The following is a 23,377-nucleotide window of genomic DNA, read 5'->3' as shown; positions in this document are numbered from 1 at the left end:
GGGGAAGCAGTTGATCTCCAAACCACTTCAGCTTGCTTTCCCCCTGCAGGCTGTTTTTATTGGTTACACACATGAACATTCATAAAGCTTGATGCTGTATTACCTATGAGAAATTCCTATAACTGCTTACAAAGTGTGATTGTGCGAGCATGGTTATACAATGTGTGGTTACATGATGGGAGTGCAGCTCTCCCAGATTGTTGTCGGTAGAATCTGTTCGTCTCAAGGCTGCTTGTTGCCCTTATCGAGGTCGTGCACGCAGTCATGTGTGTGGTTACCTAGCAAACAGAAGCACTCTAGCTTTCTACCTACAACACATGCATCAAACCTAACATTCACCTTTGCTGACTCTATCTTTTCATATAAACTTTCCGTCTTGTACAACATGTTCTAGATTTCTTTTGTCTGGATCTAATGCTGATGTGTTTAAAAATATAGACATAAATACTCGTAAAAAGGGGAACTGGGCTGGTTGCTGACTGTGTCATCTTTATATCCTTTATTTCCACGATGTTCTTCTTGCTATCAGTGTCACGTTTGGGCTTCGTCTACACGACATGATTGTTTATTCCCTGAACAAACTGTAAAGGTCATATTTGAACCCTTCACTCATTACAACAGGAGGACGTTTTGACATTAAGACCACTTGTCCTGTATTCAGATGACTGTGCTGAGGTTTGAGGTCAGATAGTCACCAAATGTGAAATATGAACCAAATATCTTTAAATGGTAAAAGTTTCCTGTTCTTGTGGAACACAATACTTCACTCTGAGAACGACTTCTCTACACTAGCTTTCTGTTCTCAAGTACATGTTTTTGTTTGTATTTTGTGTAACTTTTGTTAGTCTCTACCTCTGCATTTATCTTTGCACTTGTCTAAATAAGGAGGACACGAGATGAATAAAGATTATTTAAATAAATAATTCAGTGTACAGGAATTCATCAAACTGGTTGCAGGAATGAGGTTTTTCTCACACAGGATGTTGCTGGCTGCCTTTGTGATTAATAGCTGTCTAACTAGCTGGTCAGAGAACTAACTAGCTGGTTAGGATATTGAAAAACTGAGTTGTTATGTTGGTAGTGGACAGGAAGCAGACTTCGTCCTCTGCACTGAAGATTATTCCCTTTGTTTTTCCCTGTCTTGTCAGACATGCAGTGGTGTAGCATGGTGCCCCTAACAGTGCAGTCCTCATCTGTCCCCAGTGTGACTACAGCAAACCTCAACCACACGACACGGACACACGCACACTCAAGATTTCTGTATCAGCTGCACGAGTCGTAACTGTACCGGAAACTGAGTGAATCCCCTTCAAAATAAGGCTCTTGGAAGATTTCACTTCGATTCCGTTTTATTTAATTTTGTTTGTAACGCCAAATCACAACAGCAGTGACGTCATGTTGCTTCCCATTATAAAGACCAATAACAGGCCGCATTAGAGTGATCTCTCTGCGTTTGTCTGCCTGCTCGGACCCCTGTTCAACACACCGCACTGCTACATCACAACACTCCCGATCAGTTGTCAAACACGAAGCCTGCCTCAGGATCAGATTCAGCAGTAACAAGGACGCGGGCGCATCTTTCCAGAGCAGTTTGTGGTCGTAGTTAAACGTAAATGATGAATTCAGAGACGCACGTCCTGCCACACTGATAGTGCTGCCAGCTCTGCTCTGCTGCCCTCTGCACCCAGTGCAGCTGCTCAGTTGTTCCTTATAATGAATAATAATGAACCTCGGCTCAAATAACAGTTTCACCTCACACGTCCTGTATTTGGTGCTGCCTTGTGTTGTAGTTAGAGACTCCGCTTTGGCAGTGCGGCGGCGGTTCAAATGGTGGACACAATGACCTCTTAGAAGTGTTACGTCACAGCCTCGGTGTTCCCGTTTGAAAGCGCTGACCGGAAACTCGCTGTGACTGCGCGTAACTTGACGCAGGTGCCTGTCAAAGCGCCGTTCCGCTCGGTGTTTCGCAGAAACGCCGGCTGCCGTCGCCCTCCTCGGGCATCGCGCTCTCCTGCCTCATCGACCCTTTACGCGTGGAACATATGAAGGCGCGCTCTCGGCTCTAAAATGCTATTTTTAAACGTGACCTTGCGTCGAAGGACTGAACGCCGGCTCGTGTCAGTCCTGAAGGATTTCTTCGTGCCCGCAGCGCACTGCAACACACCGGCAGCTGAATGAATAGAAGCCGGGCCGTGGAGACTCGCTGCAGCAAACAGGACAGTGCTGATGAACAACACGGCCTACATGCCACGGAGTCTCCAGGACACCAGCTGTACGGACTCCTTCACTGACGCGCTGTTCCACCTTGTAACACAGTAATAACTGAGCTCCATTTTATTCGCTGCTGCAGAACTAAGCATCACAAGACAGGTGTGTGTGTGTGTGTGTGTGTGTGTGTGTGTGTGTGTGTGTGTGTGTGTGTGTGTGTGTGTGTGTGTGTGATCCACTATGCAAAAGAAGGAACGACCAACAGGCAGATGGACTTTGCATGCTGGATGTTTCTGCTGACCTTGGAAACCAAAATGAAAAATTAACCAGTGGCCTAAGCTTTTTGGATATTGCATAACTCTTCTTTGCTCTTGGTTCACTCCTGGGCTTTGTAGTAGCTGCTCACTGGATTAGTGTGCAGCTCACGAGGCCTGGAGGTGCACAGAGGGTGCTGAATGGTCTTTTAGAGCTGCGCCCGTCTGTAGATGCCTTATCCACCCAGAAGCAACGGATTGAATCGCAAACCACGATGTGATCAGCAATAAAGTCAACAGCCAAGCAATAAAAGTGAAGAACTTATGCAAACAAAGATCCCAGCGGAGGTTTTTGTCCATCGGCAGCATAAATAAACTCTAACTATGCTTCTGAACTGCGGTCAGCCATTGCCTCTCCTGAGGCATACGGACGTGCCGCCTCGAGTCATAGAAAACTTTATCCTGACGGGCTACCGCTTCCCAAACTACAGCCTGTGGGACTGCTTACTGTCAGCGTTCAGGCCTACCAATGAAACGGGCAATTTCTGGACGCACTTTCTTCCTGTTTTCATCTTTTTCTACTACTTTGTGGAGGTTTTTGGTTGGGAAGGTGCGCCTGATAGCGGTGAGCCTTTCTTCTATCCGCTGTGGAATTACTTTATTGGGGTGTCCTGTTTACTGATGGCCAGCAGCATGGCTCACCTGCTTAACTCAATGTCTCTTGTGGTACGAGAGGTTTGCTTCTTCGTGGATTACGGCACCATCAGTGCGTACACGGTCGGCTCATCGTTGGCATACTACTACTACATCCACCCTCAGGCAGGAATAGCAGAGACAGGGAGCAGCTCCCGGGTGGAGTTGAACCGTGAGGCTGCACCCTCAGCCTATGCAATCCCAGAGTGCAACGTGTTCTTTGAGACCTACTACATCCCGTGTGCATGTGTTGTAGCAATCATCTGTGTTTTATCCTGCTGCAATACTCGGCAGAGGTGGAGGCAGCATCGCTATATCATCCGGACGCTGGTTTTTCTCCTTCCGTTTCTCATCTCCTCCACACCAATCTTCTACCGCCTCCTCACCCGATCGCCTTACTCCACCTCCTCCTCCTCCTTCACCGCTTCCACCCCCATGGCCCGCTTCTTCTATCGCCACTGCCTCTGGTTGCTGGTGTCAGCCATCTTCAACATTAGCAAGTTCCCCGAACGCCTTGCGCCAGGACGCTTTGACATCTGGGGGCACAGCCACCAGTGGTTCCACTGTTGCACGTTTTTGTCCATCCTGGATGAACTTCACATGATCAAGGCTGAGATTAAGGCCATCTTGCTGAGCCCAGCGTTGCTGCTGCCCCCCACCTCCCTCTCCCACCTCCCTGGACCCACCGTTGCGTCCACCTACGGAGTGATGCTCCTCCTCCAGACCACCATTGTCTCCATCATCGTATGGTTCTCCTGGCGGGCCAACTGTATCTATGGATCCCAGAGAGAACAGCTGGAAAAGGAGCACCCCAAGAAGCACCTGAAATGTCACTGATCACGGAGAAGTCACCGCCATCATTAGACCCGCCGTATGTTCCCGCCCCCTTTGGATTATAAGGATTATATGTAGAGCTCACACGTGTGGTTGAGTGCATATCTTTGCCAGTTCTTTCCCCAGAGCTGCTGCAGCACCTCCTAACAGGACGTCTGAGCGCTGGGACAACAACTACCTCTCAGGGCTCTGCAATTATGGTTGCTGCCCAGGAGAACTAATGTTCCACTTTACGACTGGTTAACACGGCTTAGACGTTAGTGGGACCATTAAGAACATTTGCTGATGAGCTGTCTGCTGTTAGGTTCTTTTTGTTCTTCCTCCTCCGTTTGTTATTTCGAGCTAAAACGGTGTGTTGCTGCGGCCTGTGCCGAGCCCATTGTTTCATGTCCAATGATTCCTTTGATAACATACCTTTTCTTCCTCTTACTTGCACAAACATTCGCACACGAATCTCATTTCCTGTCTGTTTTGCAAGTGACCCTTGCAGCAGGAAGTGTGCGTTGCACACGACGACAGAAATAGCTGAGAGCTCTTCTCAGTCTTACAGTGAAGCACTTTCAGGGGCCGCTCATACTCGCCCCGTCATTAAGAAGCCATGCTTAACTTTCTGTAAGGACACAACACTTCAAAGCAAATAACCGTGTCCTTCTGACACCGCAGTTTTTGACAGGTGAAATGTGTTTGTGTGACTGTTTCTGCTGTTTGTGTGGTTTTCCCCTTAGGCTCTGCTGCTCACTGCAGACTTTATATCTTTATGATGAGAGCAAAGTCTGCAGAGCACTGTTCCACTTTAAAGGTTTGCTTTGTTAGCGTGAGCACAGTGACTGCAGCAGTGGGCTCTGTGTCCGAGACCCTTCATGTGCTGAGCAGCCTTCAGAGTCAAAGCCATAGTTTGAAAAGTGTTGAGCTAACATCACAATTTCAGTTCCTACGAGCTGATATGACCACGTGTGTTATCGTCAGCCATACGCTCAGTGTGTCCATTTTTTAAATACAGGCTGAAACCAGCGACGTTCAGTGAGTCCAACATGAACAGCCTGAGGCTGTACGGTCGAGTTAAATGTTAACTTTACCACCAAGTCTTGATTGAGCAAAGTTAAGCTTTGTGGCGTTGCCTGATCACACCTCCTCAGCCGTGAGACTTGGACCCTGGAGGGTTTGGTTTAGACACCATCCATGTACATCGTGTTATTTAGATGTGGGTTGTCCAGAGAAGCATTAGTAGTGGATGAAGTGGACATATAACCTCTCATATGCTGAGAACTCGAACATGGAGGTGGAGCAGGTCAGCTTGGTGGCTTCATTGCTGGATGTCAAAGTATACTGGGAGAGACACTGGAAGCACCAGTCGCTGCAGATGTGTTTGAGTGTGAAAGATGTAGAAAAGATGCTCGTATGAATCTACGGGTGAAAGAGACCTGCTGTATAAAGTGCTTGAGCAGATTAGAAAAGCTGCATAAGAGCCAGATTTTACCATACAGTGACTAATGTCCCCAAATCTGTACTGCTGAACACAAACGTAAGTGTGTAATAATGATGATGATGATTTTAGTTAAACAGAAATATTCTTCTGATCATTTAGTTTCATGTCTTCCACAAAAAGAAGCGAGACATCGGTGTGGTCCGGTCCTCCACCCCGCCGGGTTTGCGCTCTTCAAACGGACAGTGACCATCGGTGGTTTTTTTTCTCTTTGACCTGTTTGTTAATCTCACGTGGTGACGTTGTGATCATGTACTAAAATCTGCACATATACCTGCTTATACTTGCACACCAGAAATTAATTCTCATGGATCAGAGTTGTTTATTACACGTGACACTGGAATATGTACGGAGGGAACATAGAGGTTGAAATCATGCTGCACTTTCTTCAGGCTCCTCGCGTGGCTCCTTTGAGGGTCTGTGGTGCTGTGATATTTCATTTCAGGTTAAAGTATTGCTGTCTGATGAACGGCCTGAGAGACTCGTCTGTGTTGAAGCAATGTGTTTACCTCAATTCAGCATTCGAATCGTTGTGTTGCTGAGAAAAACCATCGCTGGAACCGATCGTGTCCGGTTGAGTCTGGAATCTGTTAAGCTGTGTTCAGTATGAGGATGTTAGACTCACTGACTACTCATCTTACCTAGTGAAGTACTCAGGGTGAAGAAAACTCTAATAGATTATTTACACATGCATTTAATTATGAATGACTTCAGGAGGGTAATTCTAGCACTCAGTGTACAAATCCTAATCAAATAGTGTATCTTTGAGTTTTCAATAAATTACACAGAGAACTTCTGTCATTGTGGGTCTTTATTTTCTTTACTGCTTTCATAATCAATGCCACTTGAATGCTGTCCTTAGCTTCAGCTGCACAAACAGCACTGCTGGTTTCGTTGTAATGAGTGCAACACAAACACTTCCTGTAAGCTGGTGTGGGTCAGAGACCAGCCTCTACAAAGTGACAACAGCATGCGACGACAAGCTGAACACAGCAGGCTGAAGAACAGTCATGTGGGCTGTGGGCAGCAACTGAACACAAAGCAGACATCACAAAATAATGTTTGGTTCATGTGCAGAACAGAAAGTTTGTTTTTCACTTCAAGCGTCGTTTTGAAACTGCAAACAGTGAAGCTGACGTAACAAACACTGGGAAGTCCTGCTGCTGCTTCCTGTGTCGTGGCGTTAACGTGTGCAGCTGAGCTCCTCCGGTGTTTCCCAGCTTTTCTTTTGCGTCGTTTGGATTAAAGAAGTGAGATCAAACATATTAACTGCACCCTTATCTGTGTCCATGCAGATGCTAGCAGGTGCATTTTTAACCTTTGAACGAATGGATTTGTTATTAATCTTCTAACTGACAGACGAAAGCAAATGAAAGTGTGACGTGTTCAGTTTCAGCCATCGCACACAGTCCTGGTTCCTGGCCCCACACAGCTGCAAACATGTCTATAGGTGTTTAGACTCGCTAAGTCAGGGGATCTCAGAGGTTTGAATAATTCAAATGTTTTCAAAGAAGTTCCCTGTCCTGCCCTGATTTGCAAGTCTAGCACTTCCTCCTCTCAGCCTGCTGCATGCTGTGTGTGCTGTAGGTCTGCAGGACCCTACGCTCTGCCACGTGCACGTACCTGCACGCACAGCTGGCTTTTCCACTTCTACCCCACTGCATCACTTTGTCTCATTTGACTTTAACATCCACAGCTGCAGGAAAGACATGAACATCAGAGTGGAGATCATCCTCAAGCAGAGCTGCTGCTAAATCAGGGAGCCTTTAAACAGTCAAGAAGGTGGTGAAAGCAAAGGGGAGAGTGATGGAGGCAAAGGCTAATGTAAATGAATTCAATTCAGCTTTATTTACACAGCGCCAAATCACAACAACAGTCGCCTCAAGGTGCTTTATATTGTAAGGTAGACCCTACAATGATACATACAGAGAAAAACCCAACAATCATATGACCCCCTATGAGCAGCACTTTGGCGACAGTGGGAAGGAAAAACTCCCTTCTAACAGGAAGAAACCTCCGGCAAAAACAGGCTCAGGGAGGGGCGGGGCCATCTGCTGCGACCGAAATGAAGAGTGAGAAATAACTGTCACAGCATCAGATGCAGGCAAAGAGATTTGTTTTATAATCTGACTTCTTTAATGGTTTTATCTGTTTTACGAGGATTTACCAAAGCAAAAGGAAAAAGCGCGAGTGAGGGAGTTAGAGGAACGAGCGAACAGCAAGAGCCTGTTTGCAAACAGCCCCACAGCAGCTCTCTGAACGTCAGATCCACTTCATGATCAGTCCAGCTCAAGTCTCGGCACCCCGACACGTCTTTCGGTTGGTTGTTGCTGAAAAACGTTTCCGCAGCACGCAAACGCTGCTGCCACCATGCTTCATGCCAGGTGATGACCACTGCCTGATTTCTTCCTGACATGACGTTTGGCATCAGACCAGGTTCTGATCAGACTCCTGTGCTTTTAACTGAGGCGTGGCTCCTGTCTTTCTCCAAGGAGCGGTGATGGAGCTTTGTCAGGGTGAACATTGGCTTCGTGGTCACCTTGAGTTCCTTTCTAAGAGTTCTGGTTGTTCCAAACTGCTTCAATTTCTGGAGGATGGCTTCGATACCCTTTCCCAGATCTGTGCCTAAATACAGTCCTGTCTCAGAAGTCCTTGGACTTCATGGCTTAGTGCTCCAACATGCACTGTCAACACATGTCCTATCAGCCGGTGGACTCCAGTCAGCTTGTTTTGATAGCTGATGATGAGTGTCATGGCAAAGGCTGTATGGGTACATACAGTTTTTACATGTATGCAACCTCTTCAGGCTTGATATCTTACATATAGATTGATGAGCTTCTTCAATTGGTGATGCAAATTACTACAAGTATGCAAAACATTTCATATGGGCTCAGTGTGTGGGCTTCAAACCTGTGCAAAGTCCAGTTTTAAGGGAGGAACTTTAACAACATGAGAAGCTGAAGTCAGACTATTCAAATATCAGGTGGAACATCGTTTGCAAATGTCCGTACTTTCACAACAAAGAGGGTTTGTTTGTTTCATCTACTCATTCAGTTCTGACAGCTGTGAGCTGAGATAAGCTTCGTGGTCTGAACTGGGGAGGGGCAGTGTGGTATTCACCGCTGATAGGCTGAAGGGAAAACACGACCCTATCACGTTTGGTTATTGAGCTTTCATACAGGACGATGCGCTCTCTGTTATTTTCACATGAAACTGACACAGCGATCCCTGAAAAGCAGCAGGTCGGTGAAACAGTGTGAAATAATCAGACTGTGCTGGATTTATTTTGTCTGGTAAGATAATCACGAGTCTGAACACAGCTGCAGCTTCATCCATCGCCACTGTCAGTTACATGACGTGCAATGTTTTAAGCTTCTTGTCCTCGATCATGCAGTGAGGGAAGCACCCAGCAGGGAAACGCTTTGCTGTCTGAGTACCAAACAGAAGCAGAAGAGAGAGAGTATCCCAGGATGATGACAGGTGGTGGGAGGAGCTGGTCGCTGTGCAGGACTCTGAAACATGTCGGAGAGTGGGGACCAGTGGAGGGTGCTGAGTGGACCCAGAAGGAAGCAGCTGTTGTGTGTGAACTGTGGTTTTGCTGTTTGTGTGGGAGACAGAAAGGCTTCCTCTGCTGTGTTCAGTCTGGACCTGCTCTGCAGGACTCTGTGGAAATGTAGCACAGCTTTTACTTGAGTAATGTCACTAAACTCTCCACACTTCTTTTCTCCCACCTGGCTGGGGCTGATCAGCTCGTCCCCACCCACACAGCCCCAGTCTCATGCATGCAAGTCTCAGCAGCTCCCTGAATGTTTCTGTGCTCTAAACAATCTCACAGACGCCTCTGGGTCAGCCTGGCTGGCTCACTGCTGAGGACTGCTGAGACCTGAAGCAGGCACTGGCCTCTGGTGTCAGTCTGCCAGGCGTACTGGTGGATCTCTAGATCCAGTAGGTGGTATTCCACAGAGGGGAAGCTCCACTTCTTTCTCCAGGTGAGCTCATAACCCACAGCAGCTGTCTGCTGGTGGCTGTGGAAGCAACACACGCACAGCATGGAGAGGAGGGAGCTGAGTTTGCTAGCTGCTCTTTGTGCCGTCCTCACCTGTGGTCCTGAACCAGTACAAGCTGAAATCTGTTTCCACGTGTCTGGGCTTTTTCTCTCTGCACACTGGGAGTAACTGGGAGTAAACCTGCTGCTGCACACTGAGAGGAGCGAGCTGCTTTGGTTGAGGTGCTTCAGGCCCTCTGGTCACCTGGCTTTTGCATCAGGTAGACCTCAGGGATGGGACCATGGCTTCAGAGGAGGTGCTGGAGAAAACTGCTGGCAGACAGGAAGCGTGTGCATCTTTGCCTTGTTTGTTGGTGTTCCAGAAATCAGTGCTGTGTGAAAGCAGAACTTTAAACAATGGAGAGCTGCTTTCACGCTGCCGCCTGTGCCTTTCTGAGAAACAGGAAGCTTCGTCTGCCAGTAAACTTCCTGTTCTGCAGCTCTGTTCACCCTCTAGTGTCAGAAAGGAGCAGATCGTGAGGCACGTCAGAGGAACCCAGCGAACCACAAAGCTCTCACTTCCTGTCAGAAAGATATTTGAAGCCGTTTCAGACCTACTTTTCCCTTCAGTCAGCTGGCAGCCTGTTTATGCAGCTGAAGGCCGTCCAGTGACTCTTTTAAGGCTCCGTCTGAGAACCAACAAAGGGTGCACACTAATGTAAGCTACACAAGTGAACATGATGAAAAGTATAAAGACGACAGGACAGCGGAGCCAGAAACCAGCTTTTATTTCTGAGACTTCATCGGACATGTGAGAGCTACAAAAACTGTGATTCTCAGAACCATGAAAAGCAGGACAACAGCAACATGTGTGAAGAAAGGATTCACGCAGACAAAGCCTGAAGGTTTTAATCCCAGCAGGAAACGTTCAGTTTCCAGTTAAGACACTGGCTGTGAGTCTGAGAGCAGCTTTGTCCATTTAAAACTGCCTGCTGAACGACTACATCACCTAACGAGGTTGTTTTCATTGTCACCATATTTATGCTGTCATCGGTGCACGTAGGGCTGCGCGATATGACCACAATCTCATATCCCGATATAAGACATTTATCGTCCTGGCAACGATATAAATCACAAACATGTGATATTTCCTGTGAATCTCGTGCAGCTCGACTGGCGTTTAGTTTTTCCAGCTGGGCGTCCTGTAGCTGGAGTCGAGTGTTTCAATCGATGCATGAAATGATACATTTTTAGACATCAGTTGTAACGGACGCAGTTTTCTCTCAAAGTTTCAGGCTGAGGTTTATTTTTAGCACCTGACGGCTCTTTTTTGCTTCTCCTCCATAAACTCTCTGCATCTTTCACGTGATTCAGTTTATTTTGAAAAGTCTCAACAGGATCTTGAGCTTTATTATGAAAGGTTTACGCGATGGTGTTACCGTCATTGTTGCTAACAACAACATGTAAAAACAGGCGCTTGTCCGTCTGTAGTGTGGTTATATTATATATAAGAGAAAGAGAGAACTTAAGAAATTAATACTACAGTGACATCAAAACCATGAACAAATATTGCAGTAAACAGTTTATTTTGCGACACCACGAAACAAACGATAGCGTGATAGGAATCGACAGACGTTTTTACATCGTCATATACATGGTCACATCGAACAGCCCTAGGTGCAGGTCTGGCTGCTGCTGACATGTGTGTGATACTAACTGTGGTCCACGAGGTCAACAACAAGAAGTCTTAAAATGAAGAAGCACTTGGTCTTATGGCACAGGGGGACGTCTTTGCTTTAAGGACCAACAGCAGAGAGCCACGTCTGTCTGTGACATGTACACAGCTGATGGTTCATAAAGCAGGATGGTTACAGGACGGTGGGCCAGGCAAACCTGACTGAACGGGTCACCTTCATGTGCACAATAAAAGCAGTAAAGCTGCTGAGGCTGAGCCCTGGACTGAGGCGGATGCTGTTTCCCATGTTTGAATCAAGCTTCATCTTATCTTTAGTACGGTTAATAAATACTCATCATCATCACCAGTCTGCTTTGCCATTCAAACACAGCTGCTGGCACCAGTAGTAAAACCAGAATCACACACACTACAGTTATGCTGTGTAGCCCACAGTGACACATCAGTTAGGACTCAGACATCTTGCGGATCATGTAGTTGAGGATGCCTCCATGCCGGAAATATGCCAGCTCCACATCCGTGTCAAATCTCAGGCGCACTTGGAATGTTTTCCCCGTGTCGAGCTGTGGGAGCAGGGAGAGAGCAGGTCAGCGTCACATCCCAACACGCCTGCAGCAGCGTACCGTCTGTCCGTACCTTGATGTCTACGACCATCCTGGGTGTGAGCAGCTCAGGGATGACCACGGTGTAGCGCTCTCTGCCGGTCAGACCCAGGCTGTCGGCCGTGTCTCCTGGTAGATACTCCAGAGGAATCACTCCCATCCCCACCAGGTTACTGCGGTGGATCCGCTCATAGCTCTCTGCCAGGACAGCCTTGATCCCCTGCAAACACAAAAAACACCTGAGACCTGCAAACAACTATGTGAGCATACAAACAAAGTAGTTTGAGTTTACCAGCAGAAAGGGGCCCTTTGCAGCCCAGTCCCTGGAGCTCCCAGAGCCGTACTCCTTCCCTGCGAGAACGAGCAAAGGGATTCTGGACTGCTGGTACCTGTCTGCAGCATCGAACACATCCAGCTGAAACAAGAACACAGATGCTCCAATCATAAGATACGCCCGGCAACAGCACTGCATCTGTTACCATGGTCAGCAATGCCACACATCTGACATGGTCTACACTGATGCTTTTACACAACAGTGATAATTAACCCTGTGAGGTCTGAACCCTGCCCTACTTTAGATTACTGCTGCATTTTATTTCACAACTTCATTTTCAAGAACAAACCTAAGAGCACCGTTAGAGCTACTGTAACAGTGTTTAATGAATCTACATGCAGCTTGTAGTTCCTGATGTCAACCAAGAACCAGAACGCACACTTCCTCATAGCTCACTTATTATCGAGATAAAGAGTCACGGCACAAAGCTCTGATTTTTCTCTTTCAGGCATAACCGTTGATATAAATATGGGAAACATATAGATGTGTCTAACATTTGCTATGTGCAGTTATTATCAGCTGGGTGTTGGTGGTGTTCCTGAAACAGCTGCAGGTTACTGTTAGGGTTAGGTAGGTACTGTTAGGTACATGCTGCCCTCTGGTGGACAAACTATGCAACCTCAAAACTCGTAAACAAGAGTGTCCGCAGGCTCTCCTTCAGTTTATTAATATCACAACATTGACTCAAGATCATCAGAAAACCTTACATTTATGATCTGCTCTCCACACTCCTTTAGATGCACTGACGGTCATGTATATATAGCTATAATAATATTAGCTGGTTTGTAATTTAAATAAAGAAAATGTGCTCGAGGCATAAATTAAATGTAATTTAACATCACAGTTTAAACAGCTTGTGTCTGACTTCTGTTGAGAAGTTGAAGTTGCATAGTTTGTCCACCAGAGGGCAGCATGCAGCCCTGACTGTGCTGGCTCTGATATTTCAGCATGTGGGTTCAGTCTGAGCTGACACAGCCGTGCCCCTTCTTCTTATAAACAAGTGCTGCACAACGATGCAGCGTGAGGCTTCCTGTAGCTCAGTGGTAACGAGCTCCTACCGTTTCTCCTGTCGGCAGGTGGATGGTTTGTGGCGCCTGCTTGTTGAGAAACTTATTGAAGAGACGGATGTTGGCAAACGTCCCTCTGGCCATAACGGCGTCGTTACCTCGCCGAGAGCCGTACGAGTTGTAGTCTCGGGAGTTCAAACTGCCAAAAGAGCAGCAGCAGAAAATGTTGATGGCTTCACACCGACAAGTGTTTTTCATCAAGAGATGAAGTCATATGAAAACTGTCTGTGACGTGGGCTAAGTACCATTATTATTCAGTAACACGTGTGCGCTGACTCACCCCCTGCTGGTCAGGTAGCGTGCTGCGGGGCTGTTCCTGGCGATGTTCCCCGCAGGTGAAATGTGGTCGGTTGTGACCGAGTCTCCCAAGTTCAGAAGCACACAGGCATCTGTGATGGAGGCAGGAGGCTGCAGCTTCCTGGTCTGAGTTAATACAACACAGTCAAGACACGTCAGGTCAGACAACAGGGTTTCCTGTGTGCAGCGGGGACACGCTCGCCAAACCACACGGCTCAAAATGTCTCACTGTCTTAACTAAATGATGTGCAAGACTAGTCAACGAGCTGTCACTTTGTTTTAACTGAAGCCGGGACATTACTGTGTCATAAATGTTATGCACCCGTCTTCCACCAGATGGCGTCGTTAGTGAGAAACGGCACAAATCAATTGTTAATGGTGGAAATGAGCTTTCTCTGAAAGGTGGATGGGCTCCAGACAGGGGGCGGAGGTCATTCGGAAGGGCTTTAGAGTAGGCCCACCTCTCTGGCTAAGGTCACCTGGGTCAGGTGTTGGAACCGGGCGTGTCCTACTGCAGGGAGGCCCAACCAATAACACGACAGCCTCCTTGTGACAGACTGTGGAGCTGTGGTGGAGCACAGTTCACCACCACAGTCACCTCCAGGCACTGTAAGCTACACCCTACACTAGTGGGGCCAATTGCTTTATGGAGGCAAGTCCACTCTTCTTCTCAATGAAGGCAAAACATAACCTTTGAATAAGTCTGCAGACGAACATTCGTGTACGGCATGTACTTACCAAACCATCAAAGAAGGGCGGAGACTTGATGTAGGTTGATTTGGGGTCCCAGGTGTAGAGTTTATCAGAGGGAGCAGCCAGCGAGTTCCAGCGTTCATTCACGTGCTGCAGCGAAACCACAAACACAGCACGAGGCTTTCTGTCAACGAGACATATCAGCAGTGCACGATCTCCCCAACAAACGTAAGATCACACTACCTCGATCTTCTCATAAACCTCTTTGAACATGGATGGGATGACGAACATTCTCTCCACAGCCTGGATTTCCTCTCGAGTGGGCCAGATGTCCCTGAGGAAAACGTCTTTGCCTTCAGAGCTCATCCCTACAGGGGATAGAGAAAGAAAGAGGACAGCAGTCAAACGTCTTTTCAGCTGATTGTGATAATAACCTAAACCATATACAGACGCTTCAGCTTAAAGCTCATCAACACACTTAGAGCTGCTGGAAGTGAGCTGCAGGTTTAAACCCAGAGCGCAGGTTGTCTCGTCTCTTTCTTTCAAATATCACTCCTATTTATTTAGACCTGGACCTGTTTCCACCAGCCATCTATAACTAAAAGGCTTCAGCTTAGTATCTCAAATGTTTTGGGTTAGTAAGTGAAAGCTTGGAGATCCAACTCAAACCTGTTTCAATCAGTGACTTACCAATGGGCTCATTGTCAAAGTCTATTCTCACTGTGCCAGCCAGTGCATAGGCGATGACGAGCGGTGGGGAAGCCAGGTAGTTGGCTCTGGTGTTGGGATGCACTCGTCCTTCAAAGTTTCTGTTGCCTGAAAGGACGCCTGCAGCGATCAGATCCCCCTGAGGCACAAAAACACCTCAGTCACATGACACACAGAAGGCTCATGGTGACTGAACACGGAGCTGCTTCAAGTCAACAAAGAGTGTGTTAGGAATGAATAAACGTCACAGGAGGAAGGAGGAGGAGCCTCCGATGTAAGCCGTTAGTACCTGGGTTATGGCCTCCACCACCGGCTCTGGGAGCGGCCCACTGTTGCCTATACACGTCATGCAACCATAGCCAACAACCTCAAAGCTGGCAGAAGACACAAAGGGATTATTAGACATCTGCACGTCACACACTCTGTCACTCTGTCACTTCCTCAGATGTAAACACAGGAGTACCAGTTCTAGGGGCGCCACAAACGTGCAACACACAGGGGCGCCACAAACGTGCAGCACACAGGGGCGCCACAAACGTGCAACACACGGGGGCGCCACAAACGTGCAACACACAGGGGCGCCACAAACGTGCAGCACACGGGGGCGCCACAAACGTGCAACACACAGGGGCGCCACAAACGTGCAGCACACAGGGGCGCCACACAGGGGCGCCACACGGGGGCGCCACAAACGTGCAACACACAGGGGCGCCACAAACGTGCAACACACAGGGGCGCCACAAACGTGCAACACACAGGGGCGCCACAAACGTGCAACACACAGGGGCGCCACAAACGTGCAACACACAGGGGCGCCACAAACGTGCAGCACACAGGGGCGCTTCAGAATCAAACAGCAGTTATGACGAGACATTAACGCAGTGATGCTGAGCGCTCAGAAATAACTCTAACCCTAACTCTGTGTTGTTAAAACACCTCAAGTCTTCTGAACGTAAACAACATTAAAAACAATCATTGAAACGTTCACTGATCACTGTGCTGATGTCCTGCTTTTAAACACTGGTTACACTGGATCCTACCAGGTCTCTAGCAGGTGAGAGGTGTGAGTGAAATAACAGTCAGTCAACACAAACGTGGGATCGTTTCAACAACAAGCAGCTTACCCGAGCTGAGACAGGTAGTCCATGACGCCGCTCTCTCTCAGGTAGTAGGTCACCACTCCGCTGCCAGGGGACAGGCTGGTTTTTATGTACGGCTTCACACTCAAACCACACTCGACTGCTTTCTTTGCCAGGAGTCCTGAGATACGAGAGACTCTCATTCAGTCACTGTGTCAGAAAACTGTGTGACAGTGAAGCGCAGCACACCCACCTGCTCCCAGCATGACGGATGGGTTGCTAGTGTTGGTGCAGCTCGTGATGGCAGCGATAACCACCGAGCCGTGACTCAGCGCGTACTCCTTTCCGTTGAACTGGAAGGGGGCTGTAGCGTTGTGGCGCTGCGGAGCCACCTGGAAGCCCTTGAAGCCTTGCTGAGGCGAGAATTATAGAAAAGAACGATTTCAGAGCATCTTATGTGACAGACGTGTCGGTTAGCAACAAGCCTGTACCAGCACACGAGTGACTCCTGGTAAGACTGAAGTGAACGGCCTGCACTAATGAGCCCCCCTACAGCAGCTAGACACCTGTGCACCTGTGCTAGAGGCAGGTATCACCTCATGCTACAAGCAGTGATACTGACCAGAGCTAATGCTGAGTGTCAGCAGCCTCCACCTGTAAATGTGTAGGAACGCACCTTTGCTTCCAGACAAACTTCAAAATCTTTCTTCATGTCAGACACGGGAACTCTGTCCTGAGGTCTTTTGGGACCACTGCAGCAGGGAACCACTGTGCTCAGATCCAGCTCTACAACCTGAGGAAGACAGACACATCCAGCTTTATTCTTATTACATTTGCATCATGTCACAATTTTCATTAAAATCTATAAAAGACAAAACAGACAATGACCTGTGATCCCTGAAAATAGACTTCCTCATGAACACATGGAGTGTTTTGTGGGTTCAGCAAACATGTGCACAAACATAAAGGAAGTCAGAGGCTGACCTGAGTGAACTCTGGATCCTGGGAAACATCATTGTAGTCTCTGAAGATGGCCACCGCCTTCAGGTACTTGGTAATGTATGCTAACTTCTCTGGTTCCCGTCCTGATTTTAGACAAACGAGTCGCATAAACAAAAAGAATCGCCTGCAATGAATGAATGCAACCTTTGTGCTGACGTCAAACGCCACCAGCTCACCGGTTTGTTCCAGATACTGAAGGCTGACATCGTCCACGGGGAAGAAGGCTGCCGTGGCGCCGTACTCTGGACACATGTTGGCAATGGTGGCTCTGTCAGCGATCGACAGCTGAGCCACACCTGGGCCGAAGAACTCCACGAATTTTCCTACCACGCCCACCTGACGGAGGTGCTGCGGGCGCATGCAGAAAGCACAGCTGTGACGTCAGAGCGCTGACTGCTGTTGGAACAGCTGCATCAAACGCCCTCCTACCTTGGTAACAGTCAGGACGATGTCGGTGGACGTGATGAACTTATCTGCAGCGCCGTGCACCTTGTAGCCCACCACCTCGGGGAGCACCATGCTGATTGGCTGACCCAACATAACAGCTTCTGCTTCAATCCCACCCACACCTGAAGGGGCAAGGTCAACTTTTATTTAGGACACCAAGCTCACACCTGATTTTTCACTTTCACACCATTACAAGCAGCTAATGCAAATGTTTCTGAGTGATCTTACTGCAAATCAAACAATCTGCACTTATGTGTGGATGCATAACTAAAAACAACACTATTACTACTAATTATGTTAACAAAGTGTTGAACTGTCAGAGGTTAAACAACATAATGCACATTCACAATGATACAAAAAGGCAACAACATGGGCTAACAGTGCAGACGCTGCTGCTGCTCCTACAGGTGTGACCTCCAGCCCCCCGTCTGCATGAAGCAGTGCTGGACACACTGTGGCACAAACCCTCGTCAGCATCAGCTGAACAGACAGAGTGATGAGAGACGGACCATCACAACACTTCTAGATGCAGGTCTGTGCTGCAGAGAGATGCAGACAGAGTGGAGGTGTCAGTGAGTCCAGTTTCCTTCAGCATCAAATGCACTGAGAAACAACCTGTGACAGGCAGAGGTCTGCAGAGCCAAAGACACGACTGAGTCAAGTTTCTGAGAGTTAACAGCTGTGTGACGGCGGCTCACAGGACAACAGCTTCAAGCAGCTTCATAGTGGTCGTAGTAAGAAAGTCTCAGTTTCTACTGTTTGACAGGACGAGCTGCAGAAAGAAAGCCAGACGTCAGAATAGGACAAAGTTCCACAGTGTGTGGCATCAACATGGAGGAGGAAGTGTGATGGTCTGGGGCTGTTTGCTGGATCCAGGGTTGCTGACTGAACCAAAACAGCTACCACAGCGTTCTGCAGCACCATGCAGCACCCTGCGCTCCGTCAGGGCTTCATCCTACAGCAGGATAACGACCCACACATCAGTCCAAGCTGCGCCAGAACGAGTGTCCAGCACAGCCTCCAGACTGAAAGCCCATCGAGCTGGTTTGAACTGAAAGCAAAGCAGCTACAAAGGTCCACATTTATGGAACTTCTGCTCCAGATGTGGGAGAAGATTTGATTTCTGTTGTAGACAGAAGCCACGACTGCGTTCAGCTGCTACATCTGCCAAAGGAGGCGACTGACGAGTCAAAGGTTAGAATATGTTTGGGTCTAAAACTGACTCCAATTACTTTGTGCTGTGCTTTGATTTCAGAGTGCAACGAGACATTAATCATTTTCAATGGAAAAATGTGTGCATTCTAAAACCTCTGACTAGTAGTGTGTATTTCATGAGGTGAGGATCCTGCACAGAGCAAAAGAAATCAAACAATAAACACGGCAAAAACAAACTATGAGAGAATCTAGTTAATGATGGAACAGAGAAGCTGCATTCATACTGGGACCAGCAGCAGCCTACAGCAGCATAACTGCTGTAAAAGAGAGTGAGACAAACAGCTGCTCCTAAATATTCAACGTCTTACCCCAGCCCAGGACGCCCAGACCATCGATCATGGTGGTGTGAGAGTCGGTGCCCACCAGACTGTCCGGATACAAGAGCCCATCCTGGTTAAACACCACGCGGGCCAAGTACTCCAGGTTGACCTGGTGAACGATTCCTGAACCAGGAGGAATAATTCGCATGTTTCTGAAGGCTTTGGAGCCCCACTGCAAAGACCAGAGATCATATTTACGGACCGAACCATCAGACTTACATGGACACACGACAGTTTCATACCTTTAGAAACTGAAATCTTTCTTTGTTGCGGTCAAACTCCAGATCCTGATTTTTCTGAAGGCTGTCAGACCTGCGTGAAGAACAACAAGTGAAATGAAGCAGTGAATGAAACACCTATGAGCTGACACACGGTGGGAGAAAGGCGAGAGATCTTACTTCCTGTTGAAGTCCACTTGGATGGAATGATCAATGACGAGGTCAGCGGGACAAACTGGATTAATCTTTTCTGGGTCGCCACCGAGTTTCATCACTGCATCACGCATGGCAGCGAAGTCGACCACAGCAGGAACACCGCTGCGTGACACAGCACAGGCTGATCAGGGACCGCTCAGAATGTGATGTCACCTTTTTAAACATCACTAATAAGACCCCAAAAGCATGTGTTTGGAGTCTATGTTACCGTAGAAACCTGTTGCTTACACAGGGAATAACTTTGTTGTTGTTAAAGTCCAGACTGCTTTTAGCAGATGCTGCTGCAAACTGCACTTAAATCCTGAGCTGGTTATTTCACTCAAAGGTTCTTTTTGCACCTGAGATGATGTAAACAGGGATTTCACAACACCTGCAAACACCTCGTGACACAACGTTCTTCTTACAGACCAGCGTTACTCTGATGACATCACTGACACACCAGGTGCATTAAACGTATTAAATGTGTGAAAGTTAAAACAAGACACTGACACTCAAATTGTGAGGAAAAGACATACGTGAAGTCCTGGAGGATGACCCGCGCCGGCCTGAACGGCACCTCCACAGTCTGGAACTGCGTCTGCTTCCAGTTCAGGATGCTTTCCACATCCGAACGCTTCACTAGAAACTCATCACAGTTCCTGACGGCAGATTCCAGGAGGACCCGGATGGAGAACGGCAGACGGTCTAAGGAGCGCACGTGCAAGTCAATACTTCTCGGTTGTGTGCACCGACGAGATGCTTCATGTTAGCATTCAGTGTAGATGTGCTCCTACCATATCTGGGATCTCCAAGCTTGGATAGATTGAAAAACTGCTGCTCTGGGTGTTTGGGGTCCAGAGGCTCAACTATGTGCTCAAAAGGATTTTTCACAGTTGCCGACATCTTTTCCTAAAAGAAGATCAAAAGCCTGACTTACATGATGCAGACTAAAGAAGCACCTTTCAAATACGTCAACAACATACAAACCAAATGAAGACTGACAGGAAGGCAGAGCTCGGGCCTGTTACTCGTTCCCTAACGGCAGGTGGATCTGCTTGGATTCAGGGTTAGTGGTGGAGGGTCGTTGACCTCGTTCTATGAACATTGCGTAACTCAATTCCTTTAACAAAAATGTGACGCTGACTGTGTGTCAGTCACTTGCAGCTCAAACACACATTATGTGAAATTCAGGTTCTGGGGCCTGTTAGAAAGAGGCGTTATCTGTGTGAAAGGTGAAAACAGCGCATGCCTGCACACCTTACATGACCACAGACTTGGCTGGTTAGCTGAAGTTCAGGCTAAACCTCTGCTGTCAAGTGCAAAGTCAAACTGCCACGACAGTGACAAAGACATCAATATCCGGACAGCTTTACTTCTAATGGTTTAGTCCTGTGTAACAACTACTGTCACTCCTGCCGATATAAAACGTGACGCTGACCTTTAGGTCACATTTGTAGCCTCGGTTATGCCATTTTTACCAGAATGGTCCCAGTTTCAATCAGAAAGTTTTACACTTGAAGCCTGATTAAAGTACAGCTTTGTCTCCACATCCGTCACGTTGATATATTATCAGTAAAAACGTGCGAAGAAAACCTGACCTGCTAACGATCACGGTTAACTGCACCCATTTACGAATTCTACCAAAACTTGCTAAATTTGATGCTACGTGTTCAGTTAGCATAGCTCATGGGTCAAAGTTCAGCATTTATGAAGACAGGTATCAGGCTTTTATTCAAAGATGAACATTTAAATTGAACACTAAAACGAAGGAAAGAAGCATAACATTAGCTAATAATTCAGACATGATATCTTATTAGTGTGAGTTGGTATAAAGCATAATGTGACAGTTGGATAAATTAGCTTTCGTAGCGACACAACGAGAATTTCAGTTCAGACGTTCTTCTGGAAAATCGTTAATAAGCCAAGAAACTGAATGTGGTCGGATGGTTATTGCTTACTTTAGATGCAGTGTTGAAGTATCACCAGATCACAGCAGTTAGGTCACAACCAGCTAGTCGCCACAAAACCTGCTGCTTGTTCCGCCCAGGTTCCGCCTCCACTGGGGACACTTCCGGTTAGGTTTTTATTCAGAATAAAAGCTGAACCCACGCCGGGCTTTGCAGCTTCATATCCACGTATATCTGACAACTATGGAAAGGAACTGGAACGGGAAATGGATTATTTATTTATTCATTTATTTATTTATTTTCGGTGGCATAATACAAAACAATTATTTGGCATTTATATATTTTATCTTATATTTTAAGAGGGAGAGAAATGCTGAGTATGACAGAAAGACCCCTAGAACCACAGTCAAGCATGGACTGTTATGCTTTGGAGCTACTGAGGGTACAGGATGACTTCACCACATTGAGGGCCAGACGGGTCTTGCACCATAAAATGTGAACCTTCCTTCAGCCAGAACACGGGGTGGTGATGGGTCGTGGGCTTCCAGCATACCACTGAGTGAAAACACACTGCCAAGGCAACAAAGCCGTGACTAAAGAAGGAGAACATTAAGGGCATGGAGTGGGCTAGCCAGTCTCTAAACTTCAGTCCCATAGAAAACCAGTGGAAGCTTAAAAAACAAACAAACTAGGTGATTAAGAGAATATCACGAAGTCTCGCCATTTAGCAGTGTTGGGGAGTAACGGAATACATGTACCGCCGTTACGTATTTAAAATACAAAATATGAGTAACTGTATTCCGTTACAGTTACCGTTTAAAAAGGTGGTATTCAGAATACAGTTACTTTGTTGAAATAAATGGATTACACTGCGGTACTTTCCTGTTTCATGTTGTCGCGGGTCAGGACTGTTTGGGTTTTGTTTGACAGCTACGTTCTGTTGTTCCAGGCGGCAGCGTTACGGTTGCCATGGTTACAGGGCGACGCTCTCTCTCTCTCTCTCTCTTTGCGACTGTGTGTTTCCTGGGTGAGAGAGCGCCTTTTCGTTGTTGTTGTTGTGCTAAGCTAACAGGCAGAATGCTACAAGCATAGCTCTAAAGAATGTAGCATCATGGGCAGTGTAGTCCGTGCTGCTGGGAGAATGGACTGCCATACACGTTATGGGTCTGTGAGCGCCAGGAGGGAGAAAAAGGCGAGTGGAAAGGTACGAGCTGTCGTCGAGGAAAAACGGGAGCTGGAAGCATGTAAATATAATAATAACCACTGCAGCCAAGAAGAGAGCCTGACGAGCCCAGTTGTAAGTAAGCTATTAAGACTCGACTGTACACCGTGTTCGTGTTTTCCTCCGAAAACAATAACTTCCGTTAGAGCAGCCTTTCAACGCCTCTCTCTGTCTGTCGCAAGAAAAGTTGACCCACACAACAAAGTAAAGCTATTTTTCGGCTACGAGCCGACAGGGACCCCGCCGCATTAGTCAGAGGTCCCTTTACTACATGTCGCGGACCTTCAGTAATAGTAATAAATCACACAGCAATAGTACATTCACGTTGTTGTAAAAAGCATGATAATATATTAAGTAATCCAAAGTATTCAGAATACGTTACTGTCATTGAGTAACGTAACGGAATACGTTACAGAATACATTTTGGGGCATGTATTCTGTATTCTGTAATGGAATACATTTTAAAAGTAACCTTCCCAACACTGCCATTTAGTTAGTATTAGGCAAGAAGTTAACCAATGCTATTAAAAACTATCATGAGCAAACCAACATGAAGCAAAAATGGGGAACAGCAAACCTAACGCAATAATGGATTTGTTATATTGTACACATTCATAAAGAGAATAATGACCAGCATGTTTCACTGCAGCCAGGGAACACAAGATAAGATAGATAAGAACACCTTTATTAATCCCACAGGTGGGAAATTTGTTTCGTTACAGCAAAAGTACAAAGTTATGTAGCAGAAATTAGAAAACACTGGAATGCAATAAAATAAAATACTATATACAATAGAATAAAATAGACAGGCCGTCCTACCTGAGAGTAGAACTCACAGTGGTGAGTCTGAGATTTACAGTCAGTGATGAACCTCAGAGAAGGATACACAGTATCAACCGGAGCAGAAGCATTCATATGTAG

The 23,377-nt window shown here is 47.0% G+C and overlaps 2 protein-coding genes across 2 annotated transcripts; one reads left to right on the top strand and one right to left on the bottom strand.

Annotated features, from left to right (window-relative positions):
- The first annotated feature begins 1,984 nt into the window (after window positions 1-1,984).
- On the top strand, window positions 1,985-6,183 carry paqr9 (progestin and adipoQ receptor family member 9). Its single transcript, XM_085377629.1, has one exon. The coding sequence runs from the start codon at window positions 2,847-2,849 to the stop codon at window positions 3,990-3,992; it is 1,146 nt and encodes a 381-aa protein (XP_085233755.1). The 5' UTR covers window positions 1,985-2,846; the 3' UTR covers window positions 3,993-6,183.
- Window positions 6,184-10,234: 4,051 nt separating this feature from the next.
- aco1 (aconitase 1, soluble) lies at window positions 10,235-21,369 on the bottom strand. Its single transcript, XM_085377419.1, has 21 exons — window positions 21,286-21,369; window positions 20,122-20,236; window positions 19,864-20,032; window positions 19,313-19,450; window positions 19,157-19,226; window positions 18,903-19,086; window positions 17,362-17,501; window positions 17,109-17,280; window positions 16,915-17,015; window positions 16,607-16,723; window positions 16,184-16,343; window positions 15,976-16,111; window positions 15,141-15,225; window positions 14,834-14,990; window positions 14,387-14,511; window positions 14,189-14,293; window positions 13,434-13,576; window positions 13,145-13,292; window positions 12,045-12,167; window positions 11,787-11,972; window positions 10,235-11,713 (listed from the first exon to the last, which is right to left on the bottom strand). The coding sequence occupies exons 2-21, from the start codon at window positions 20,228-20,230 to the stop codon at window positions 11,597-11,599; spliced, it is 2,685 nt and encodes an 894-aa protein (XP_085233545.1). The 5' UTR covers window positions 20,231-20,236; window positions 21,286-21,369; the 3' UTR covers window positions 10,235-11,596.
- Window positions 21,370-23,377: the final 2,008 nt, after the last annotated feature.

This window comes from Diplotaxodon limnothrissa, linkage group LG3 (assembly GCF_057381915.1).
Source record: "Diplotaxodon limnothrissa isolate DT_005_m linkage group LG3, D_limnothrissa_male_GT1.1, whole genome shotgun sequence".
NCBI lineage: Eukaryota > Metazoa > Chordata > Actinopteri > Cichliformes > Cichlidae > Diplotaxodon > Diplotaxodon limnothrissa.
The sequence above is the reverse complement of the archived record's forward strand: the minus strand, read 5'-3'. Positions and strand labels throughout refer to the sequence as shown.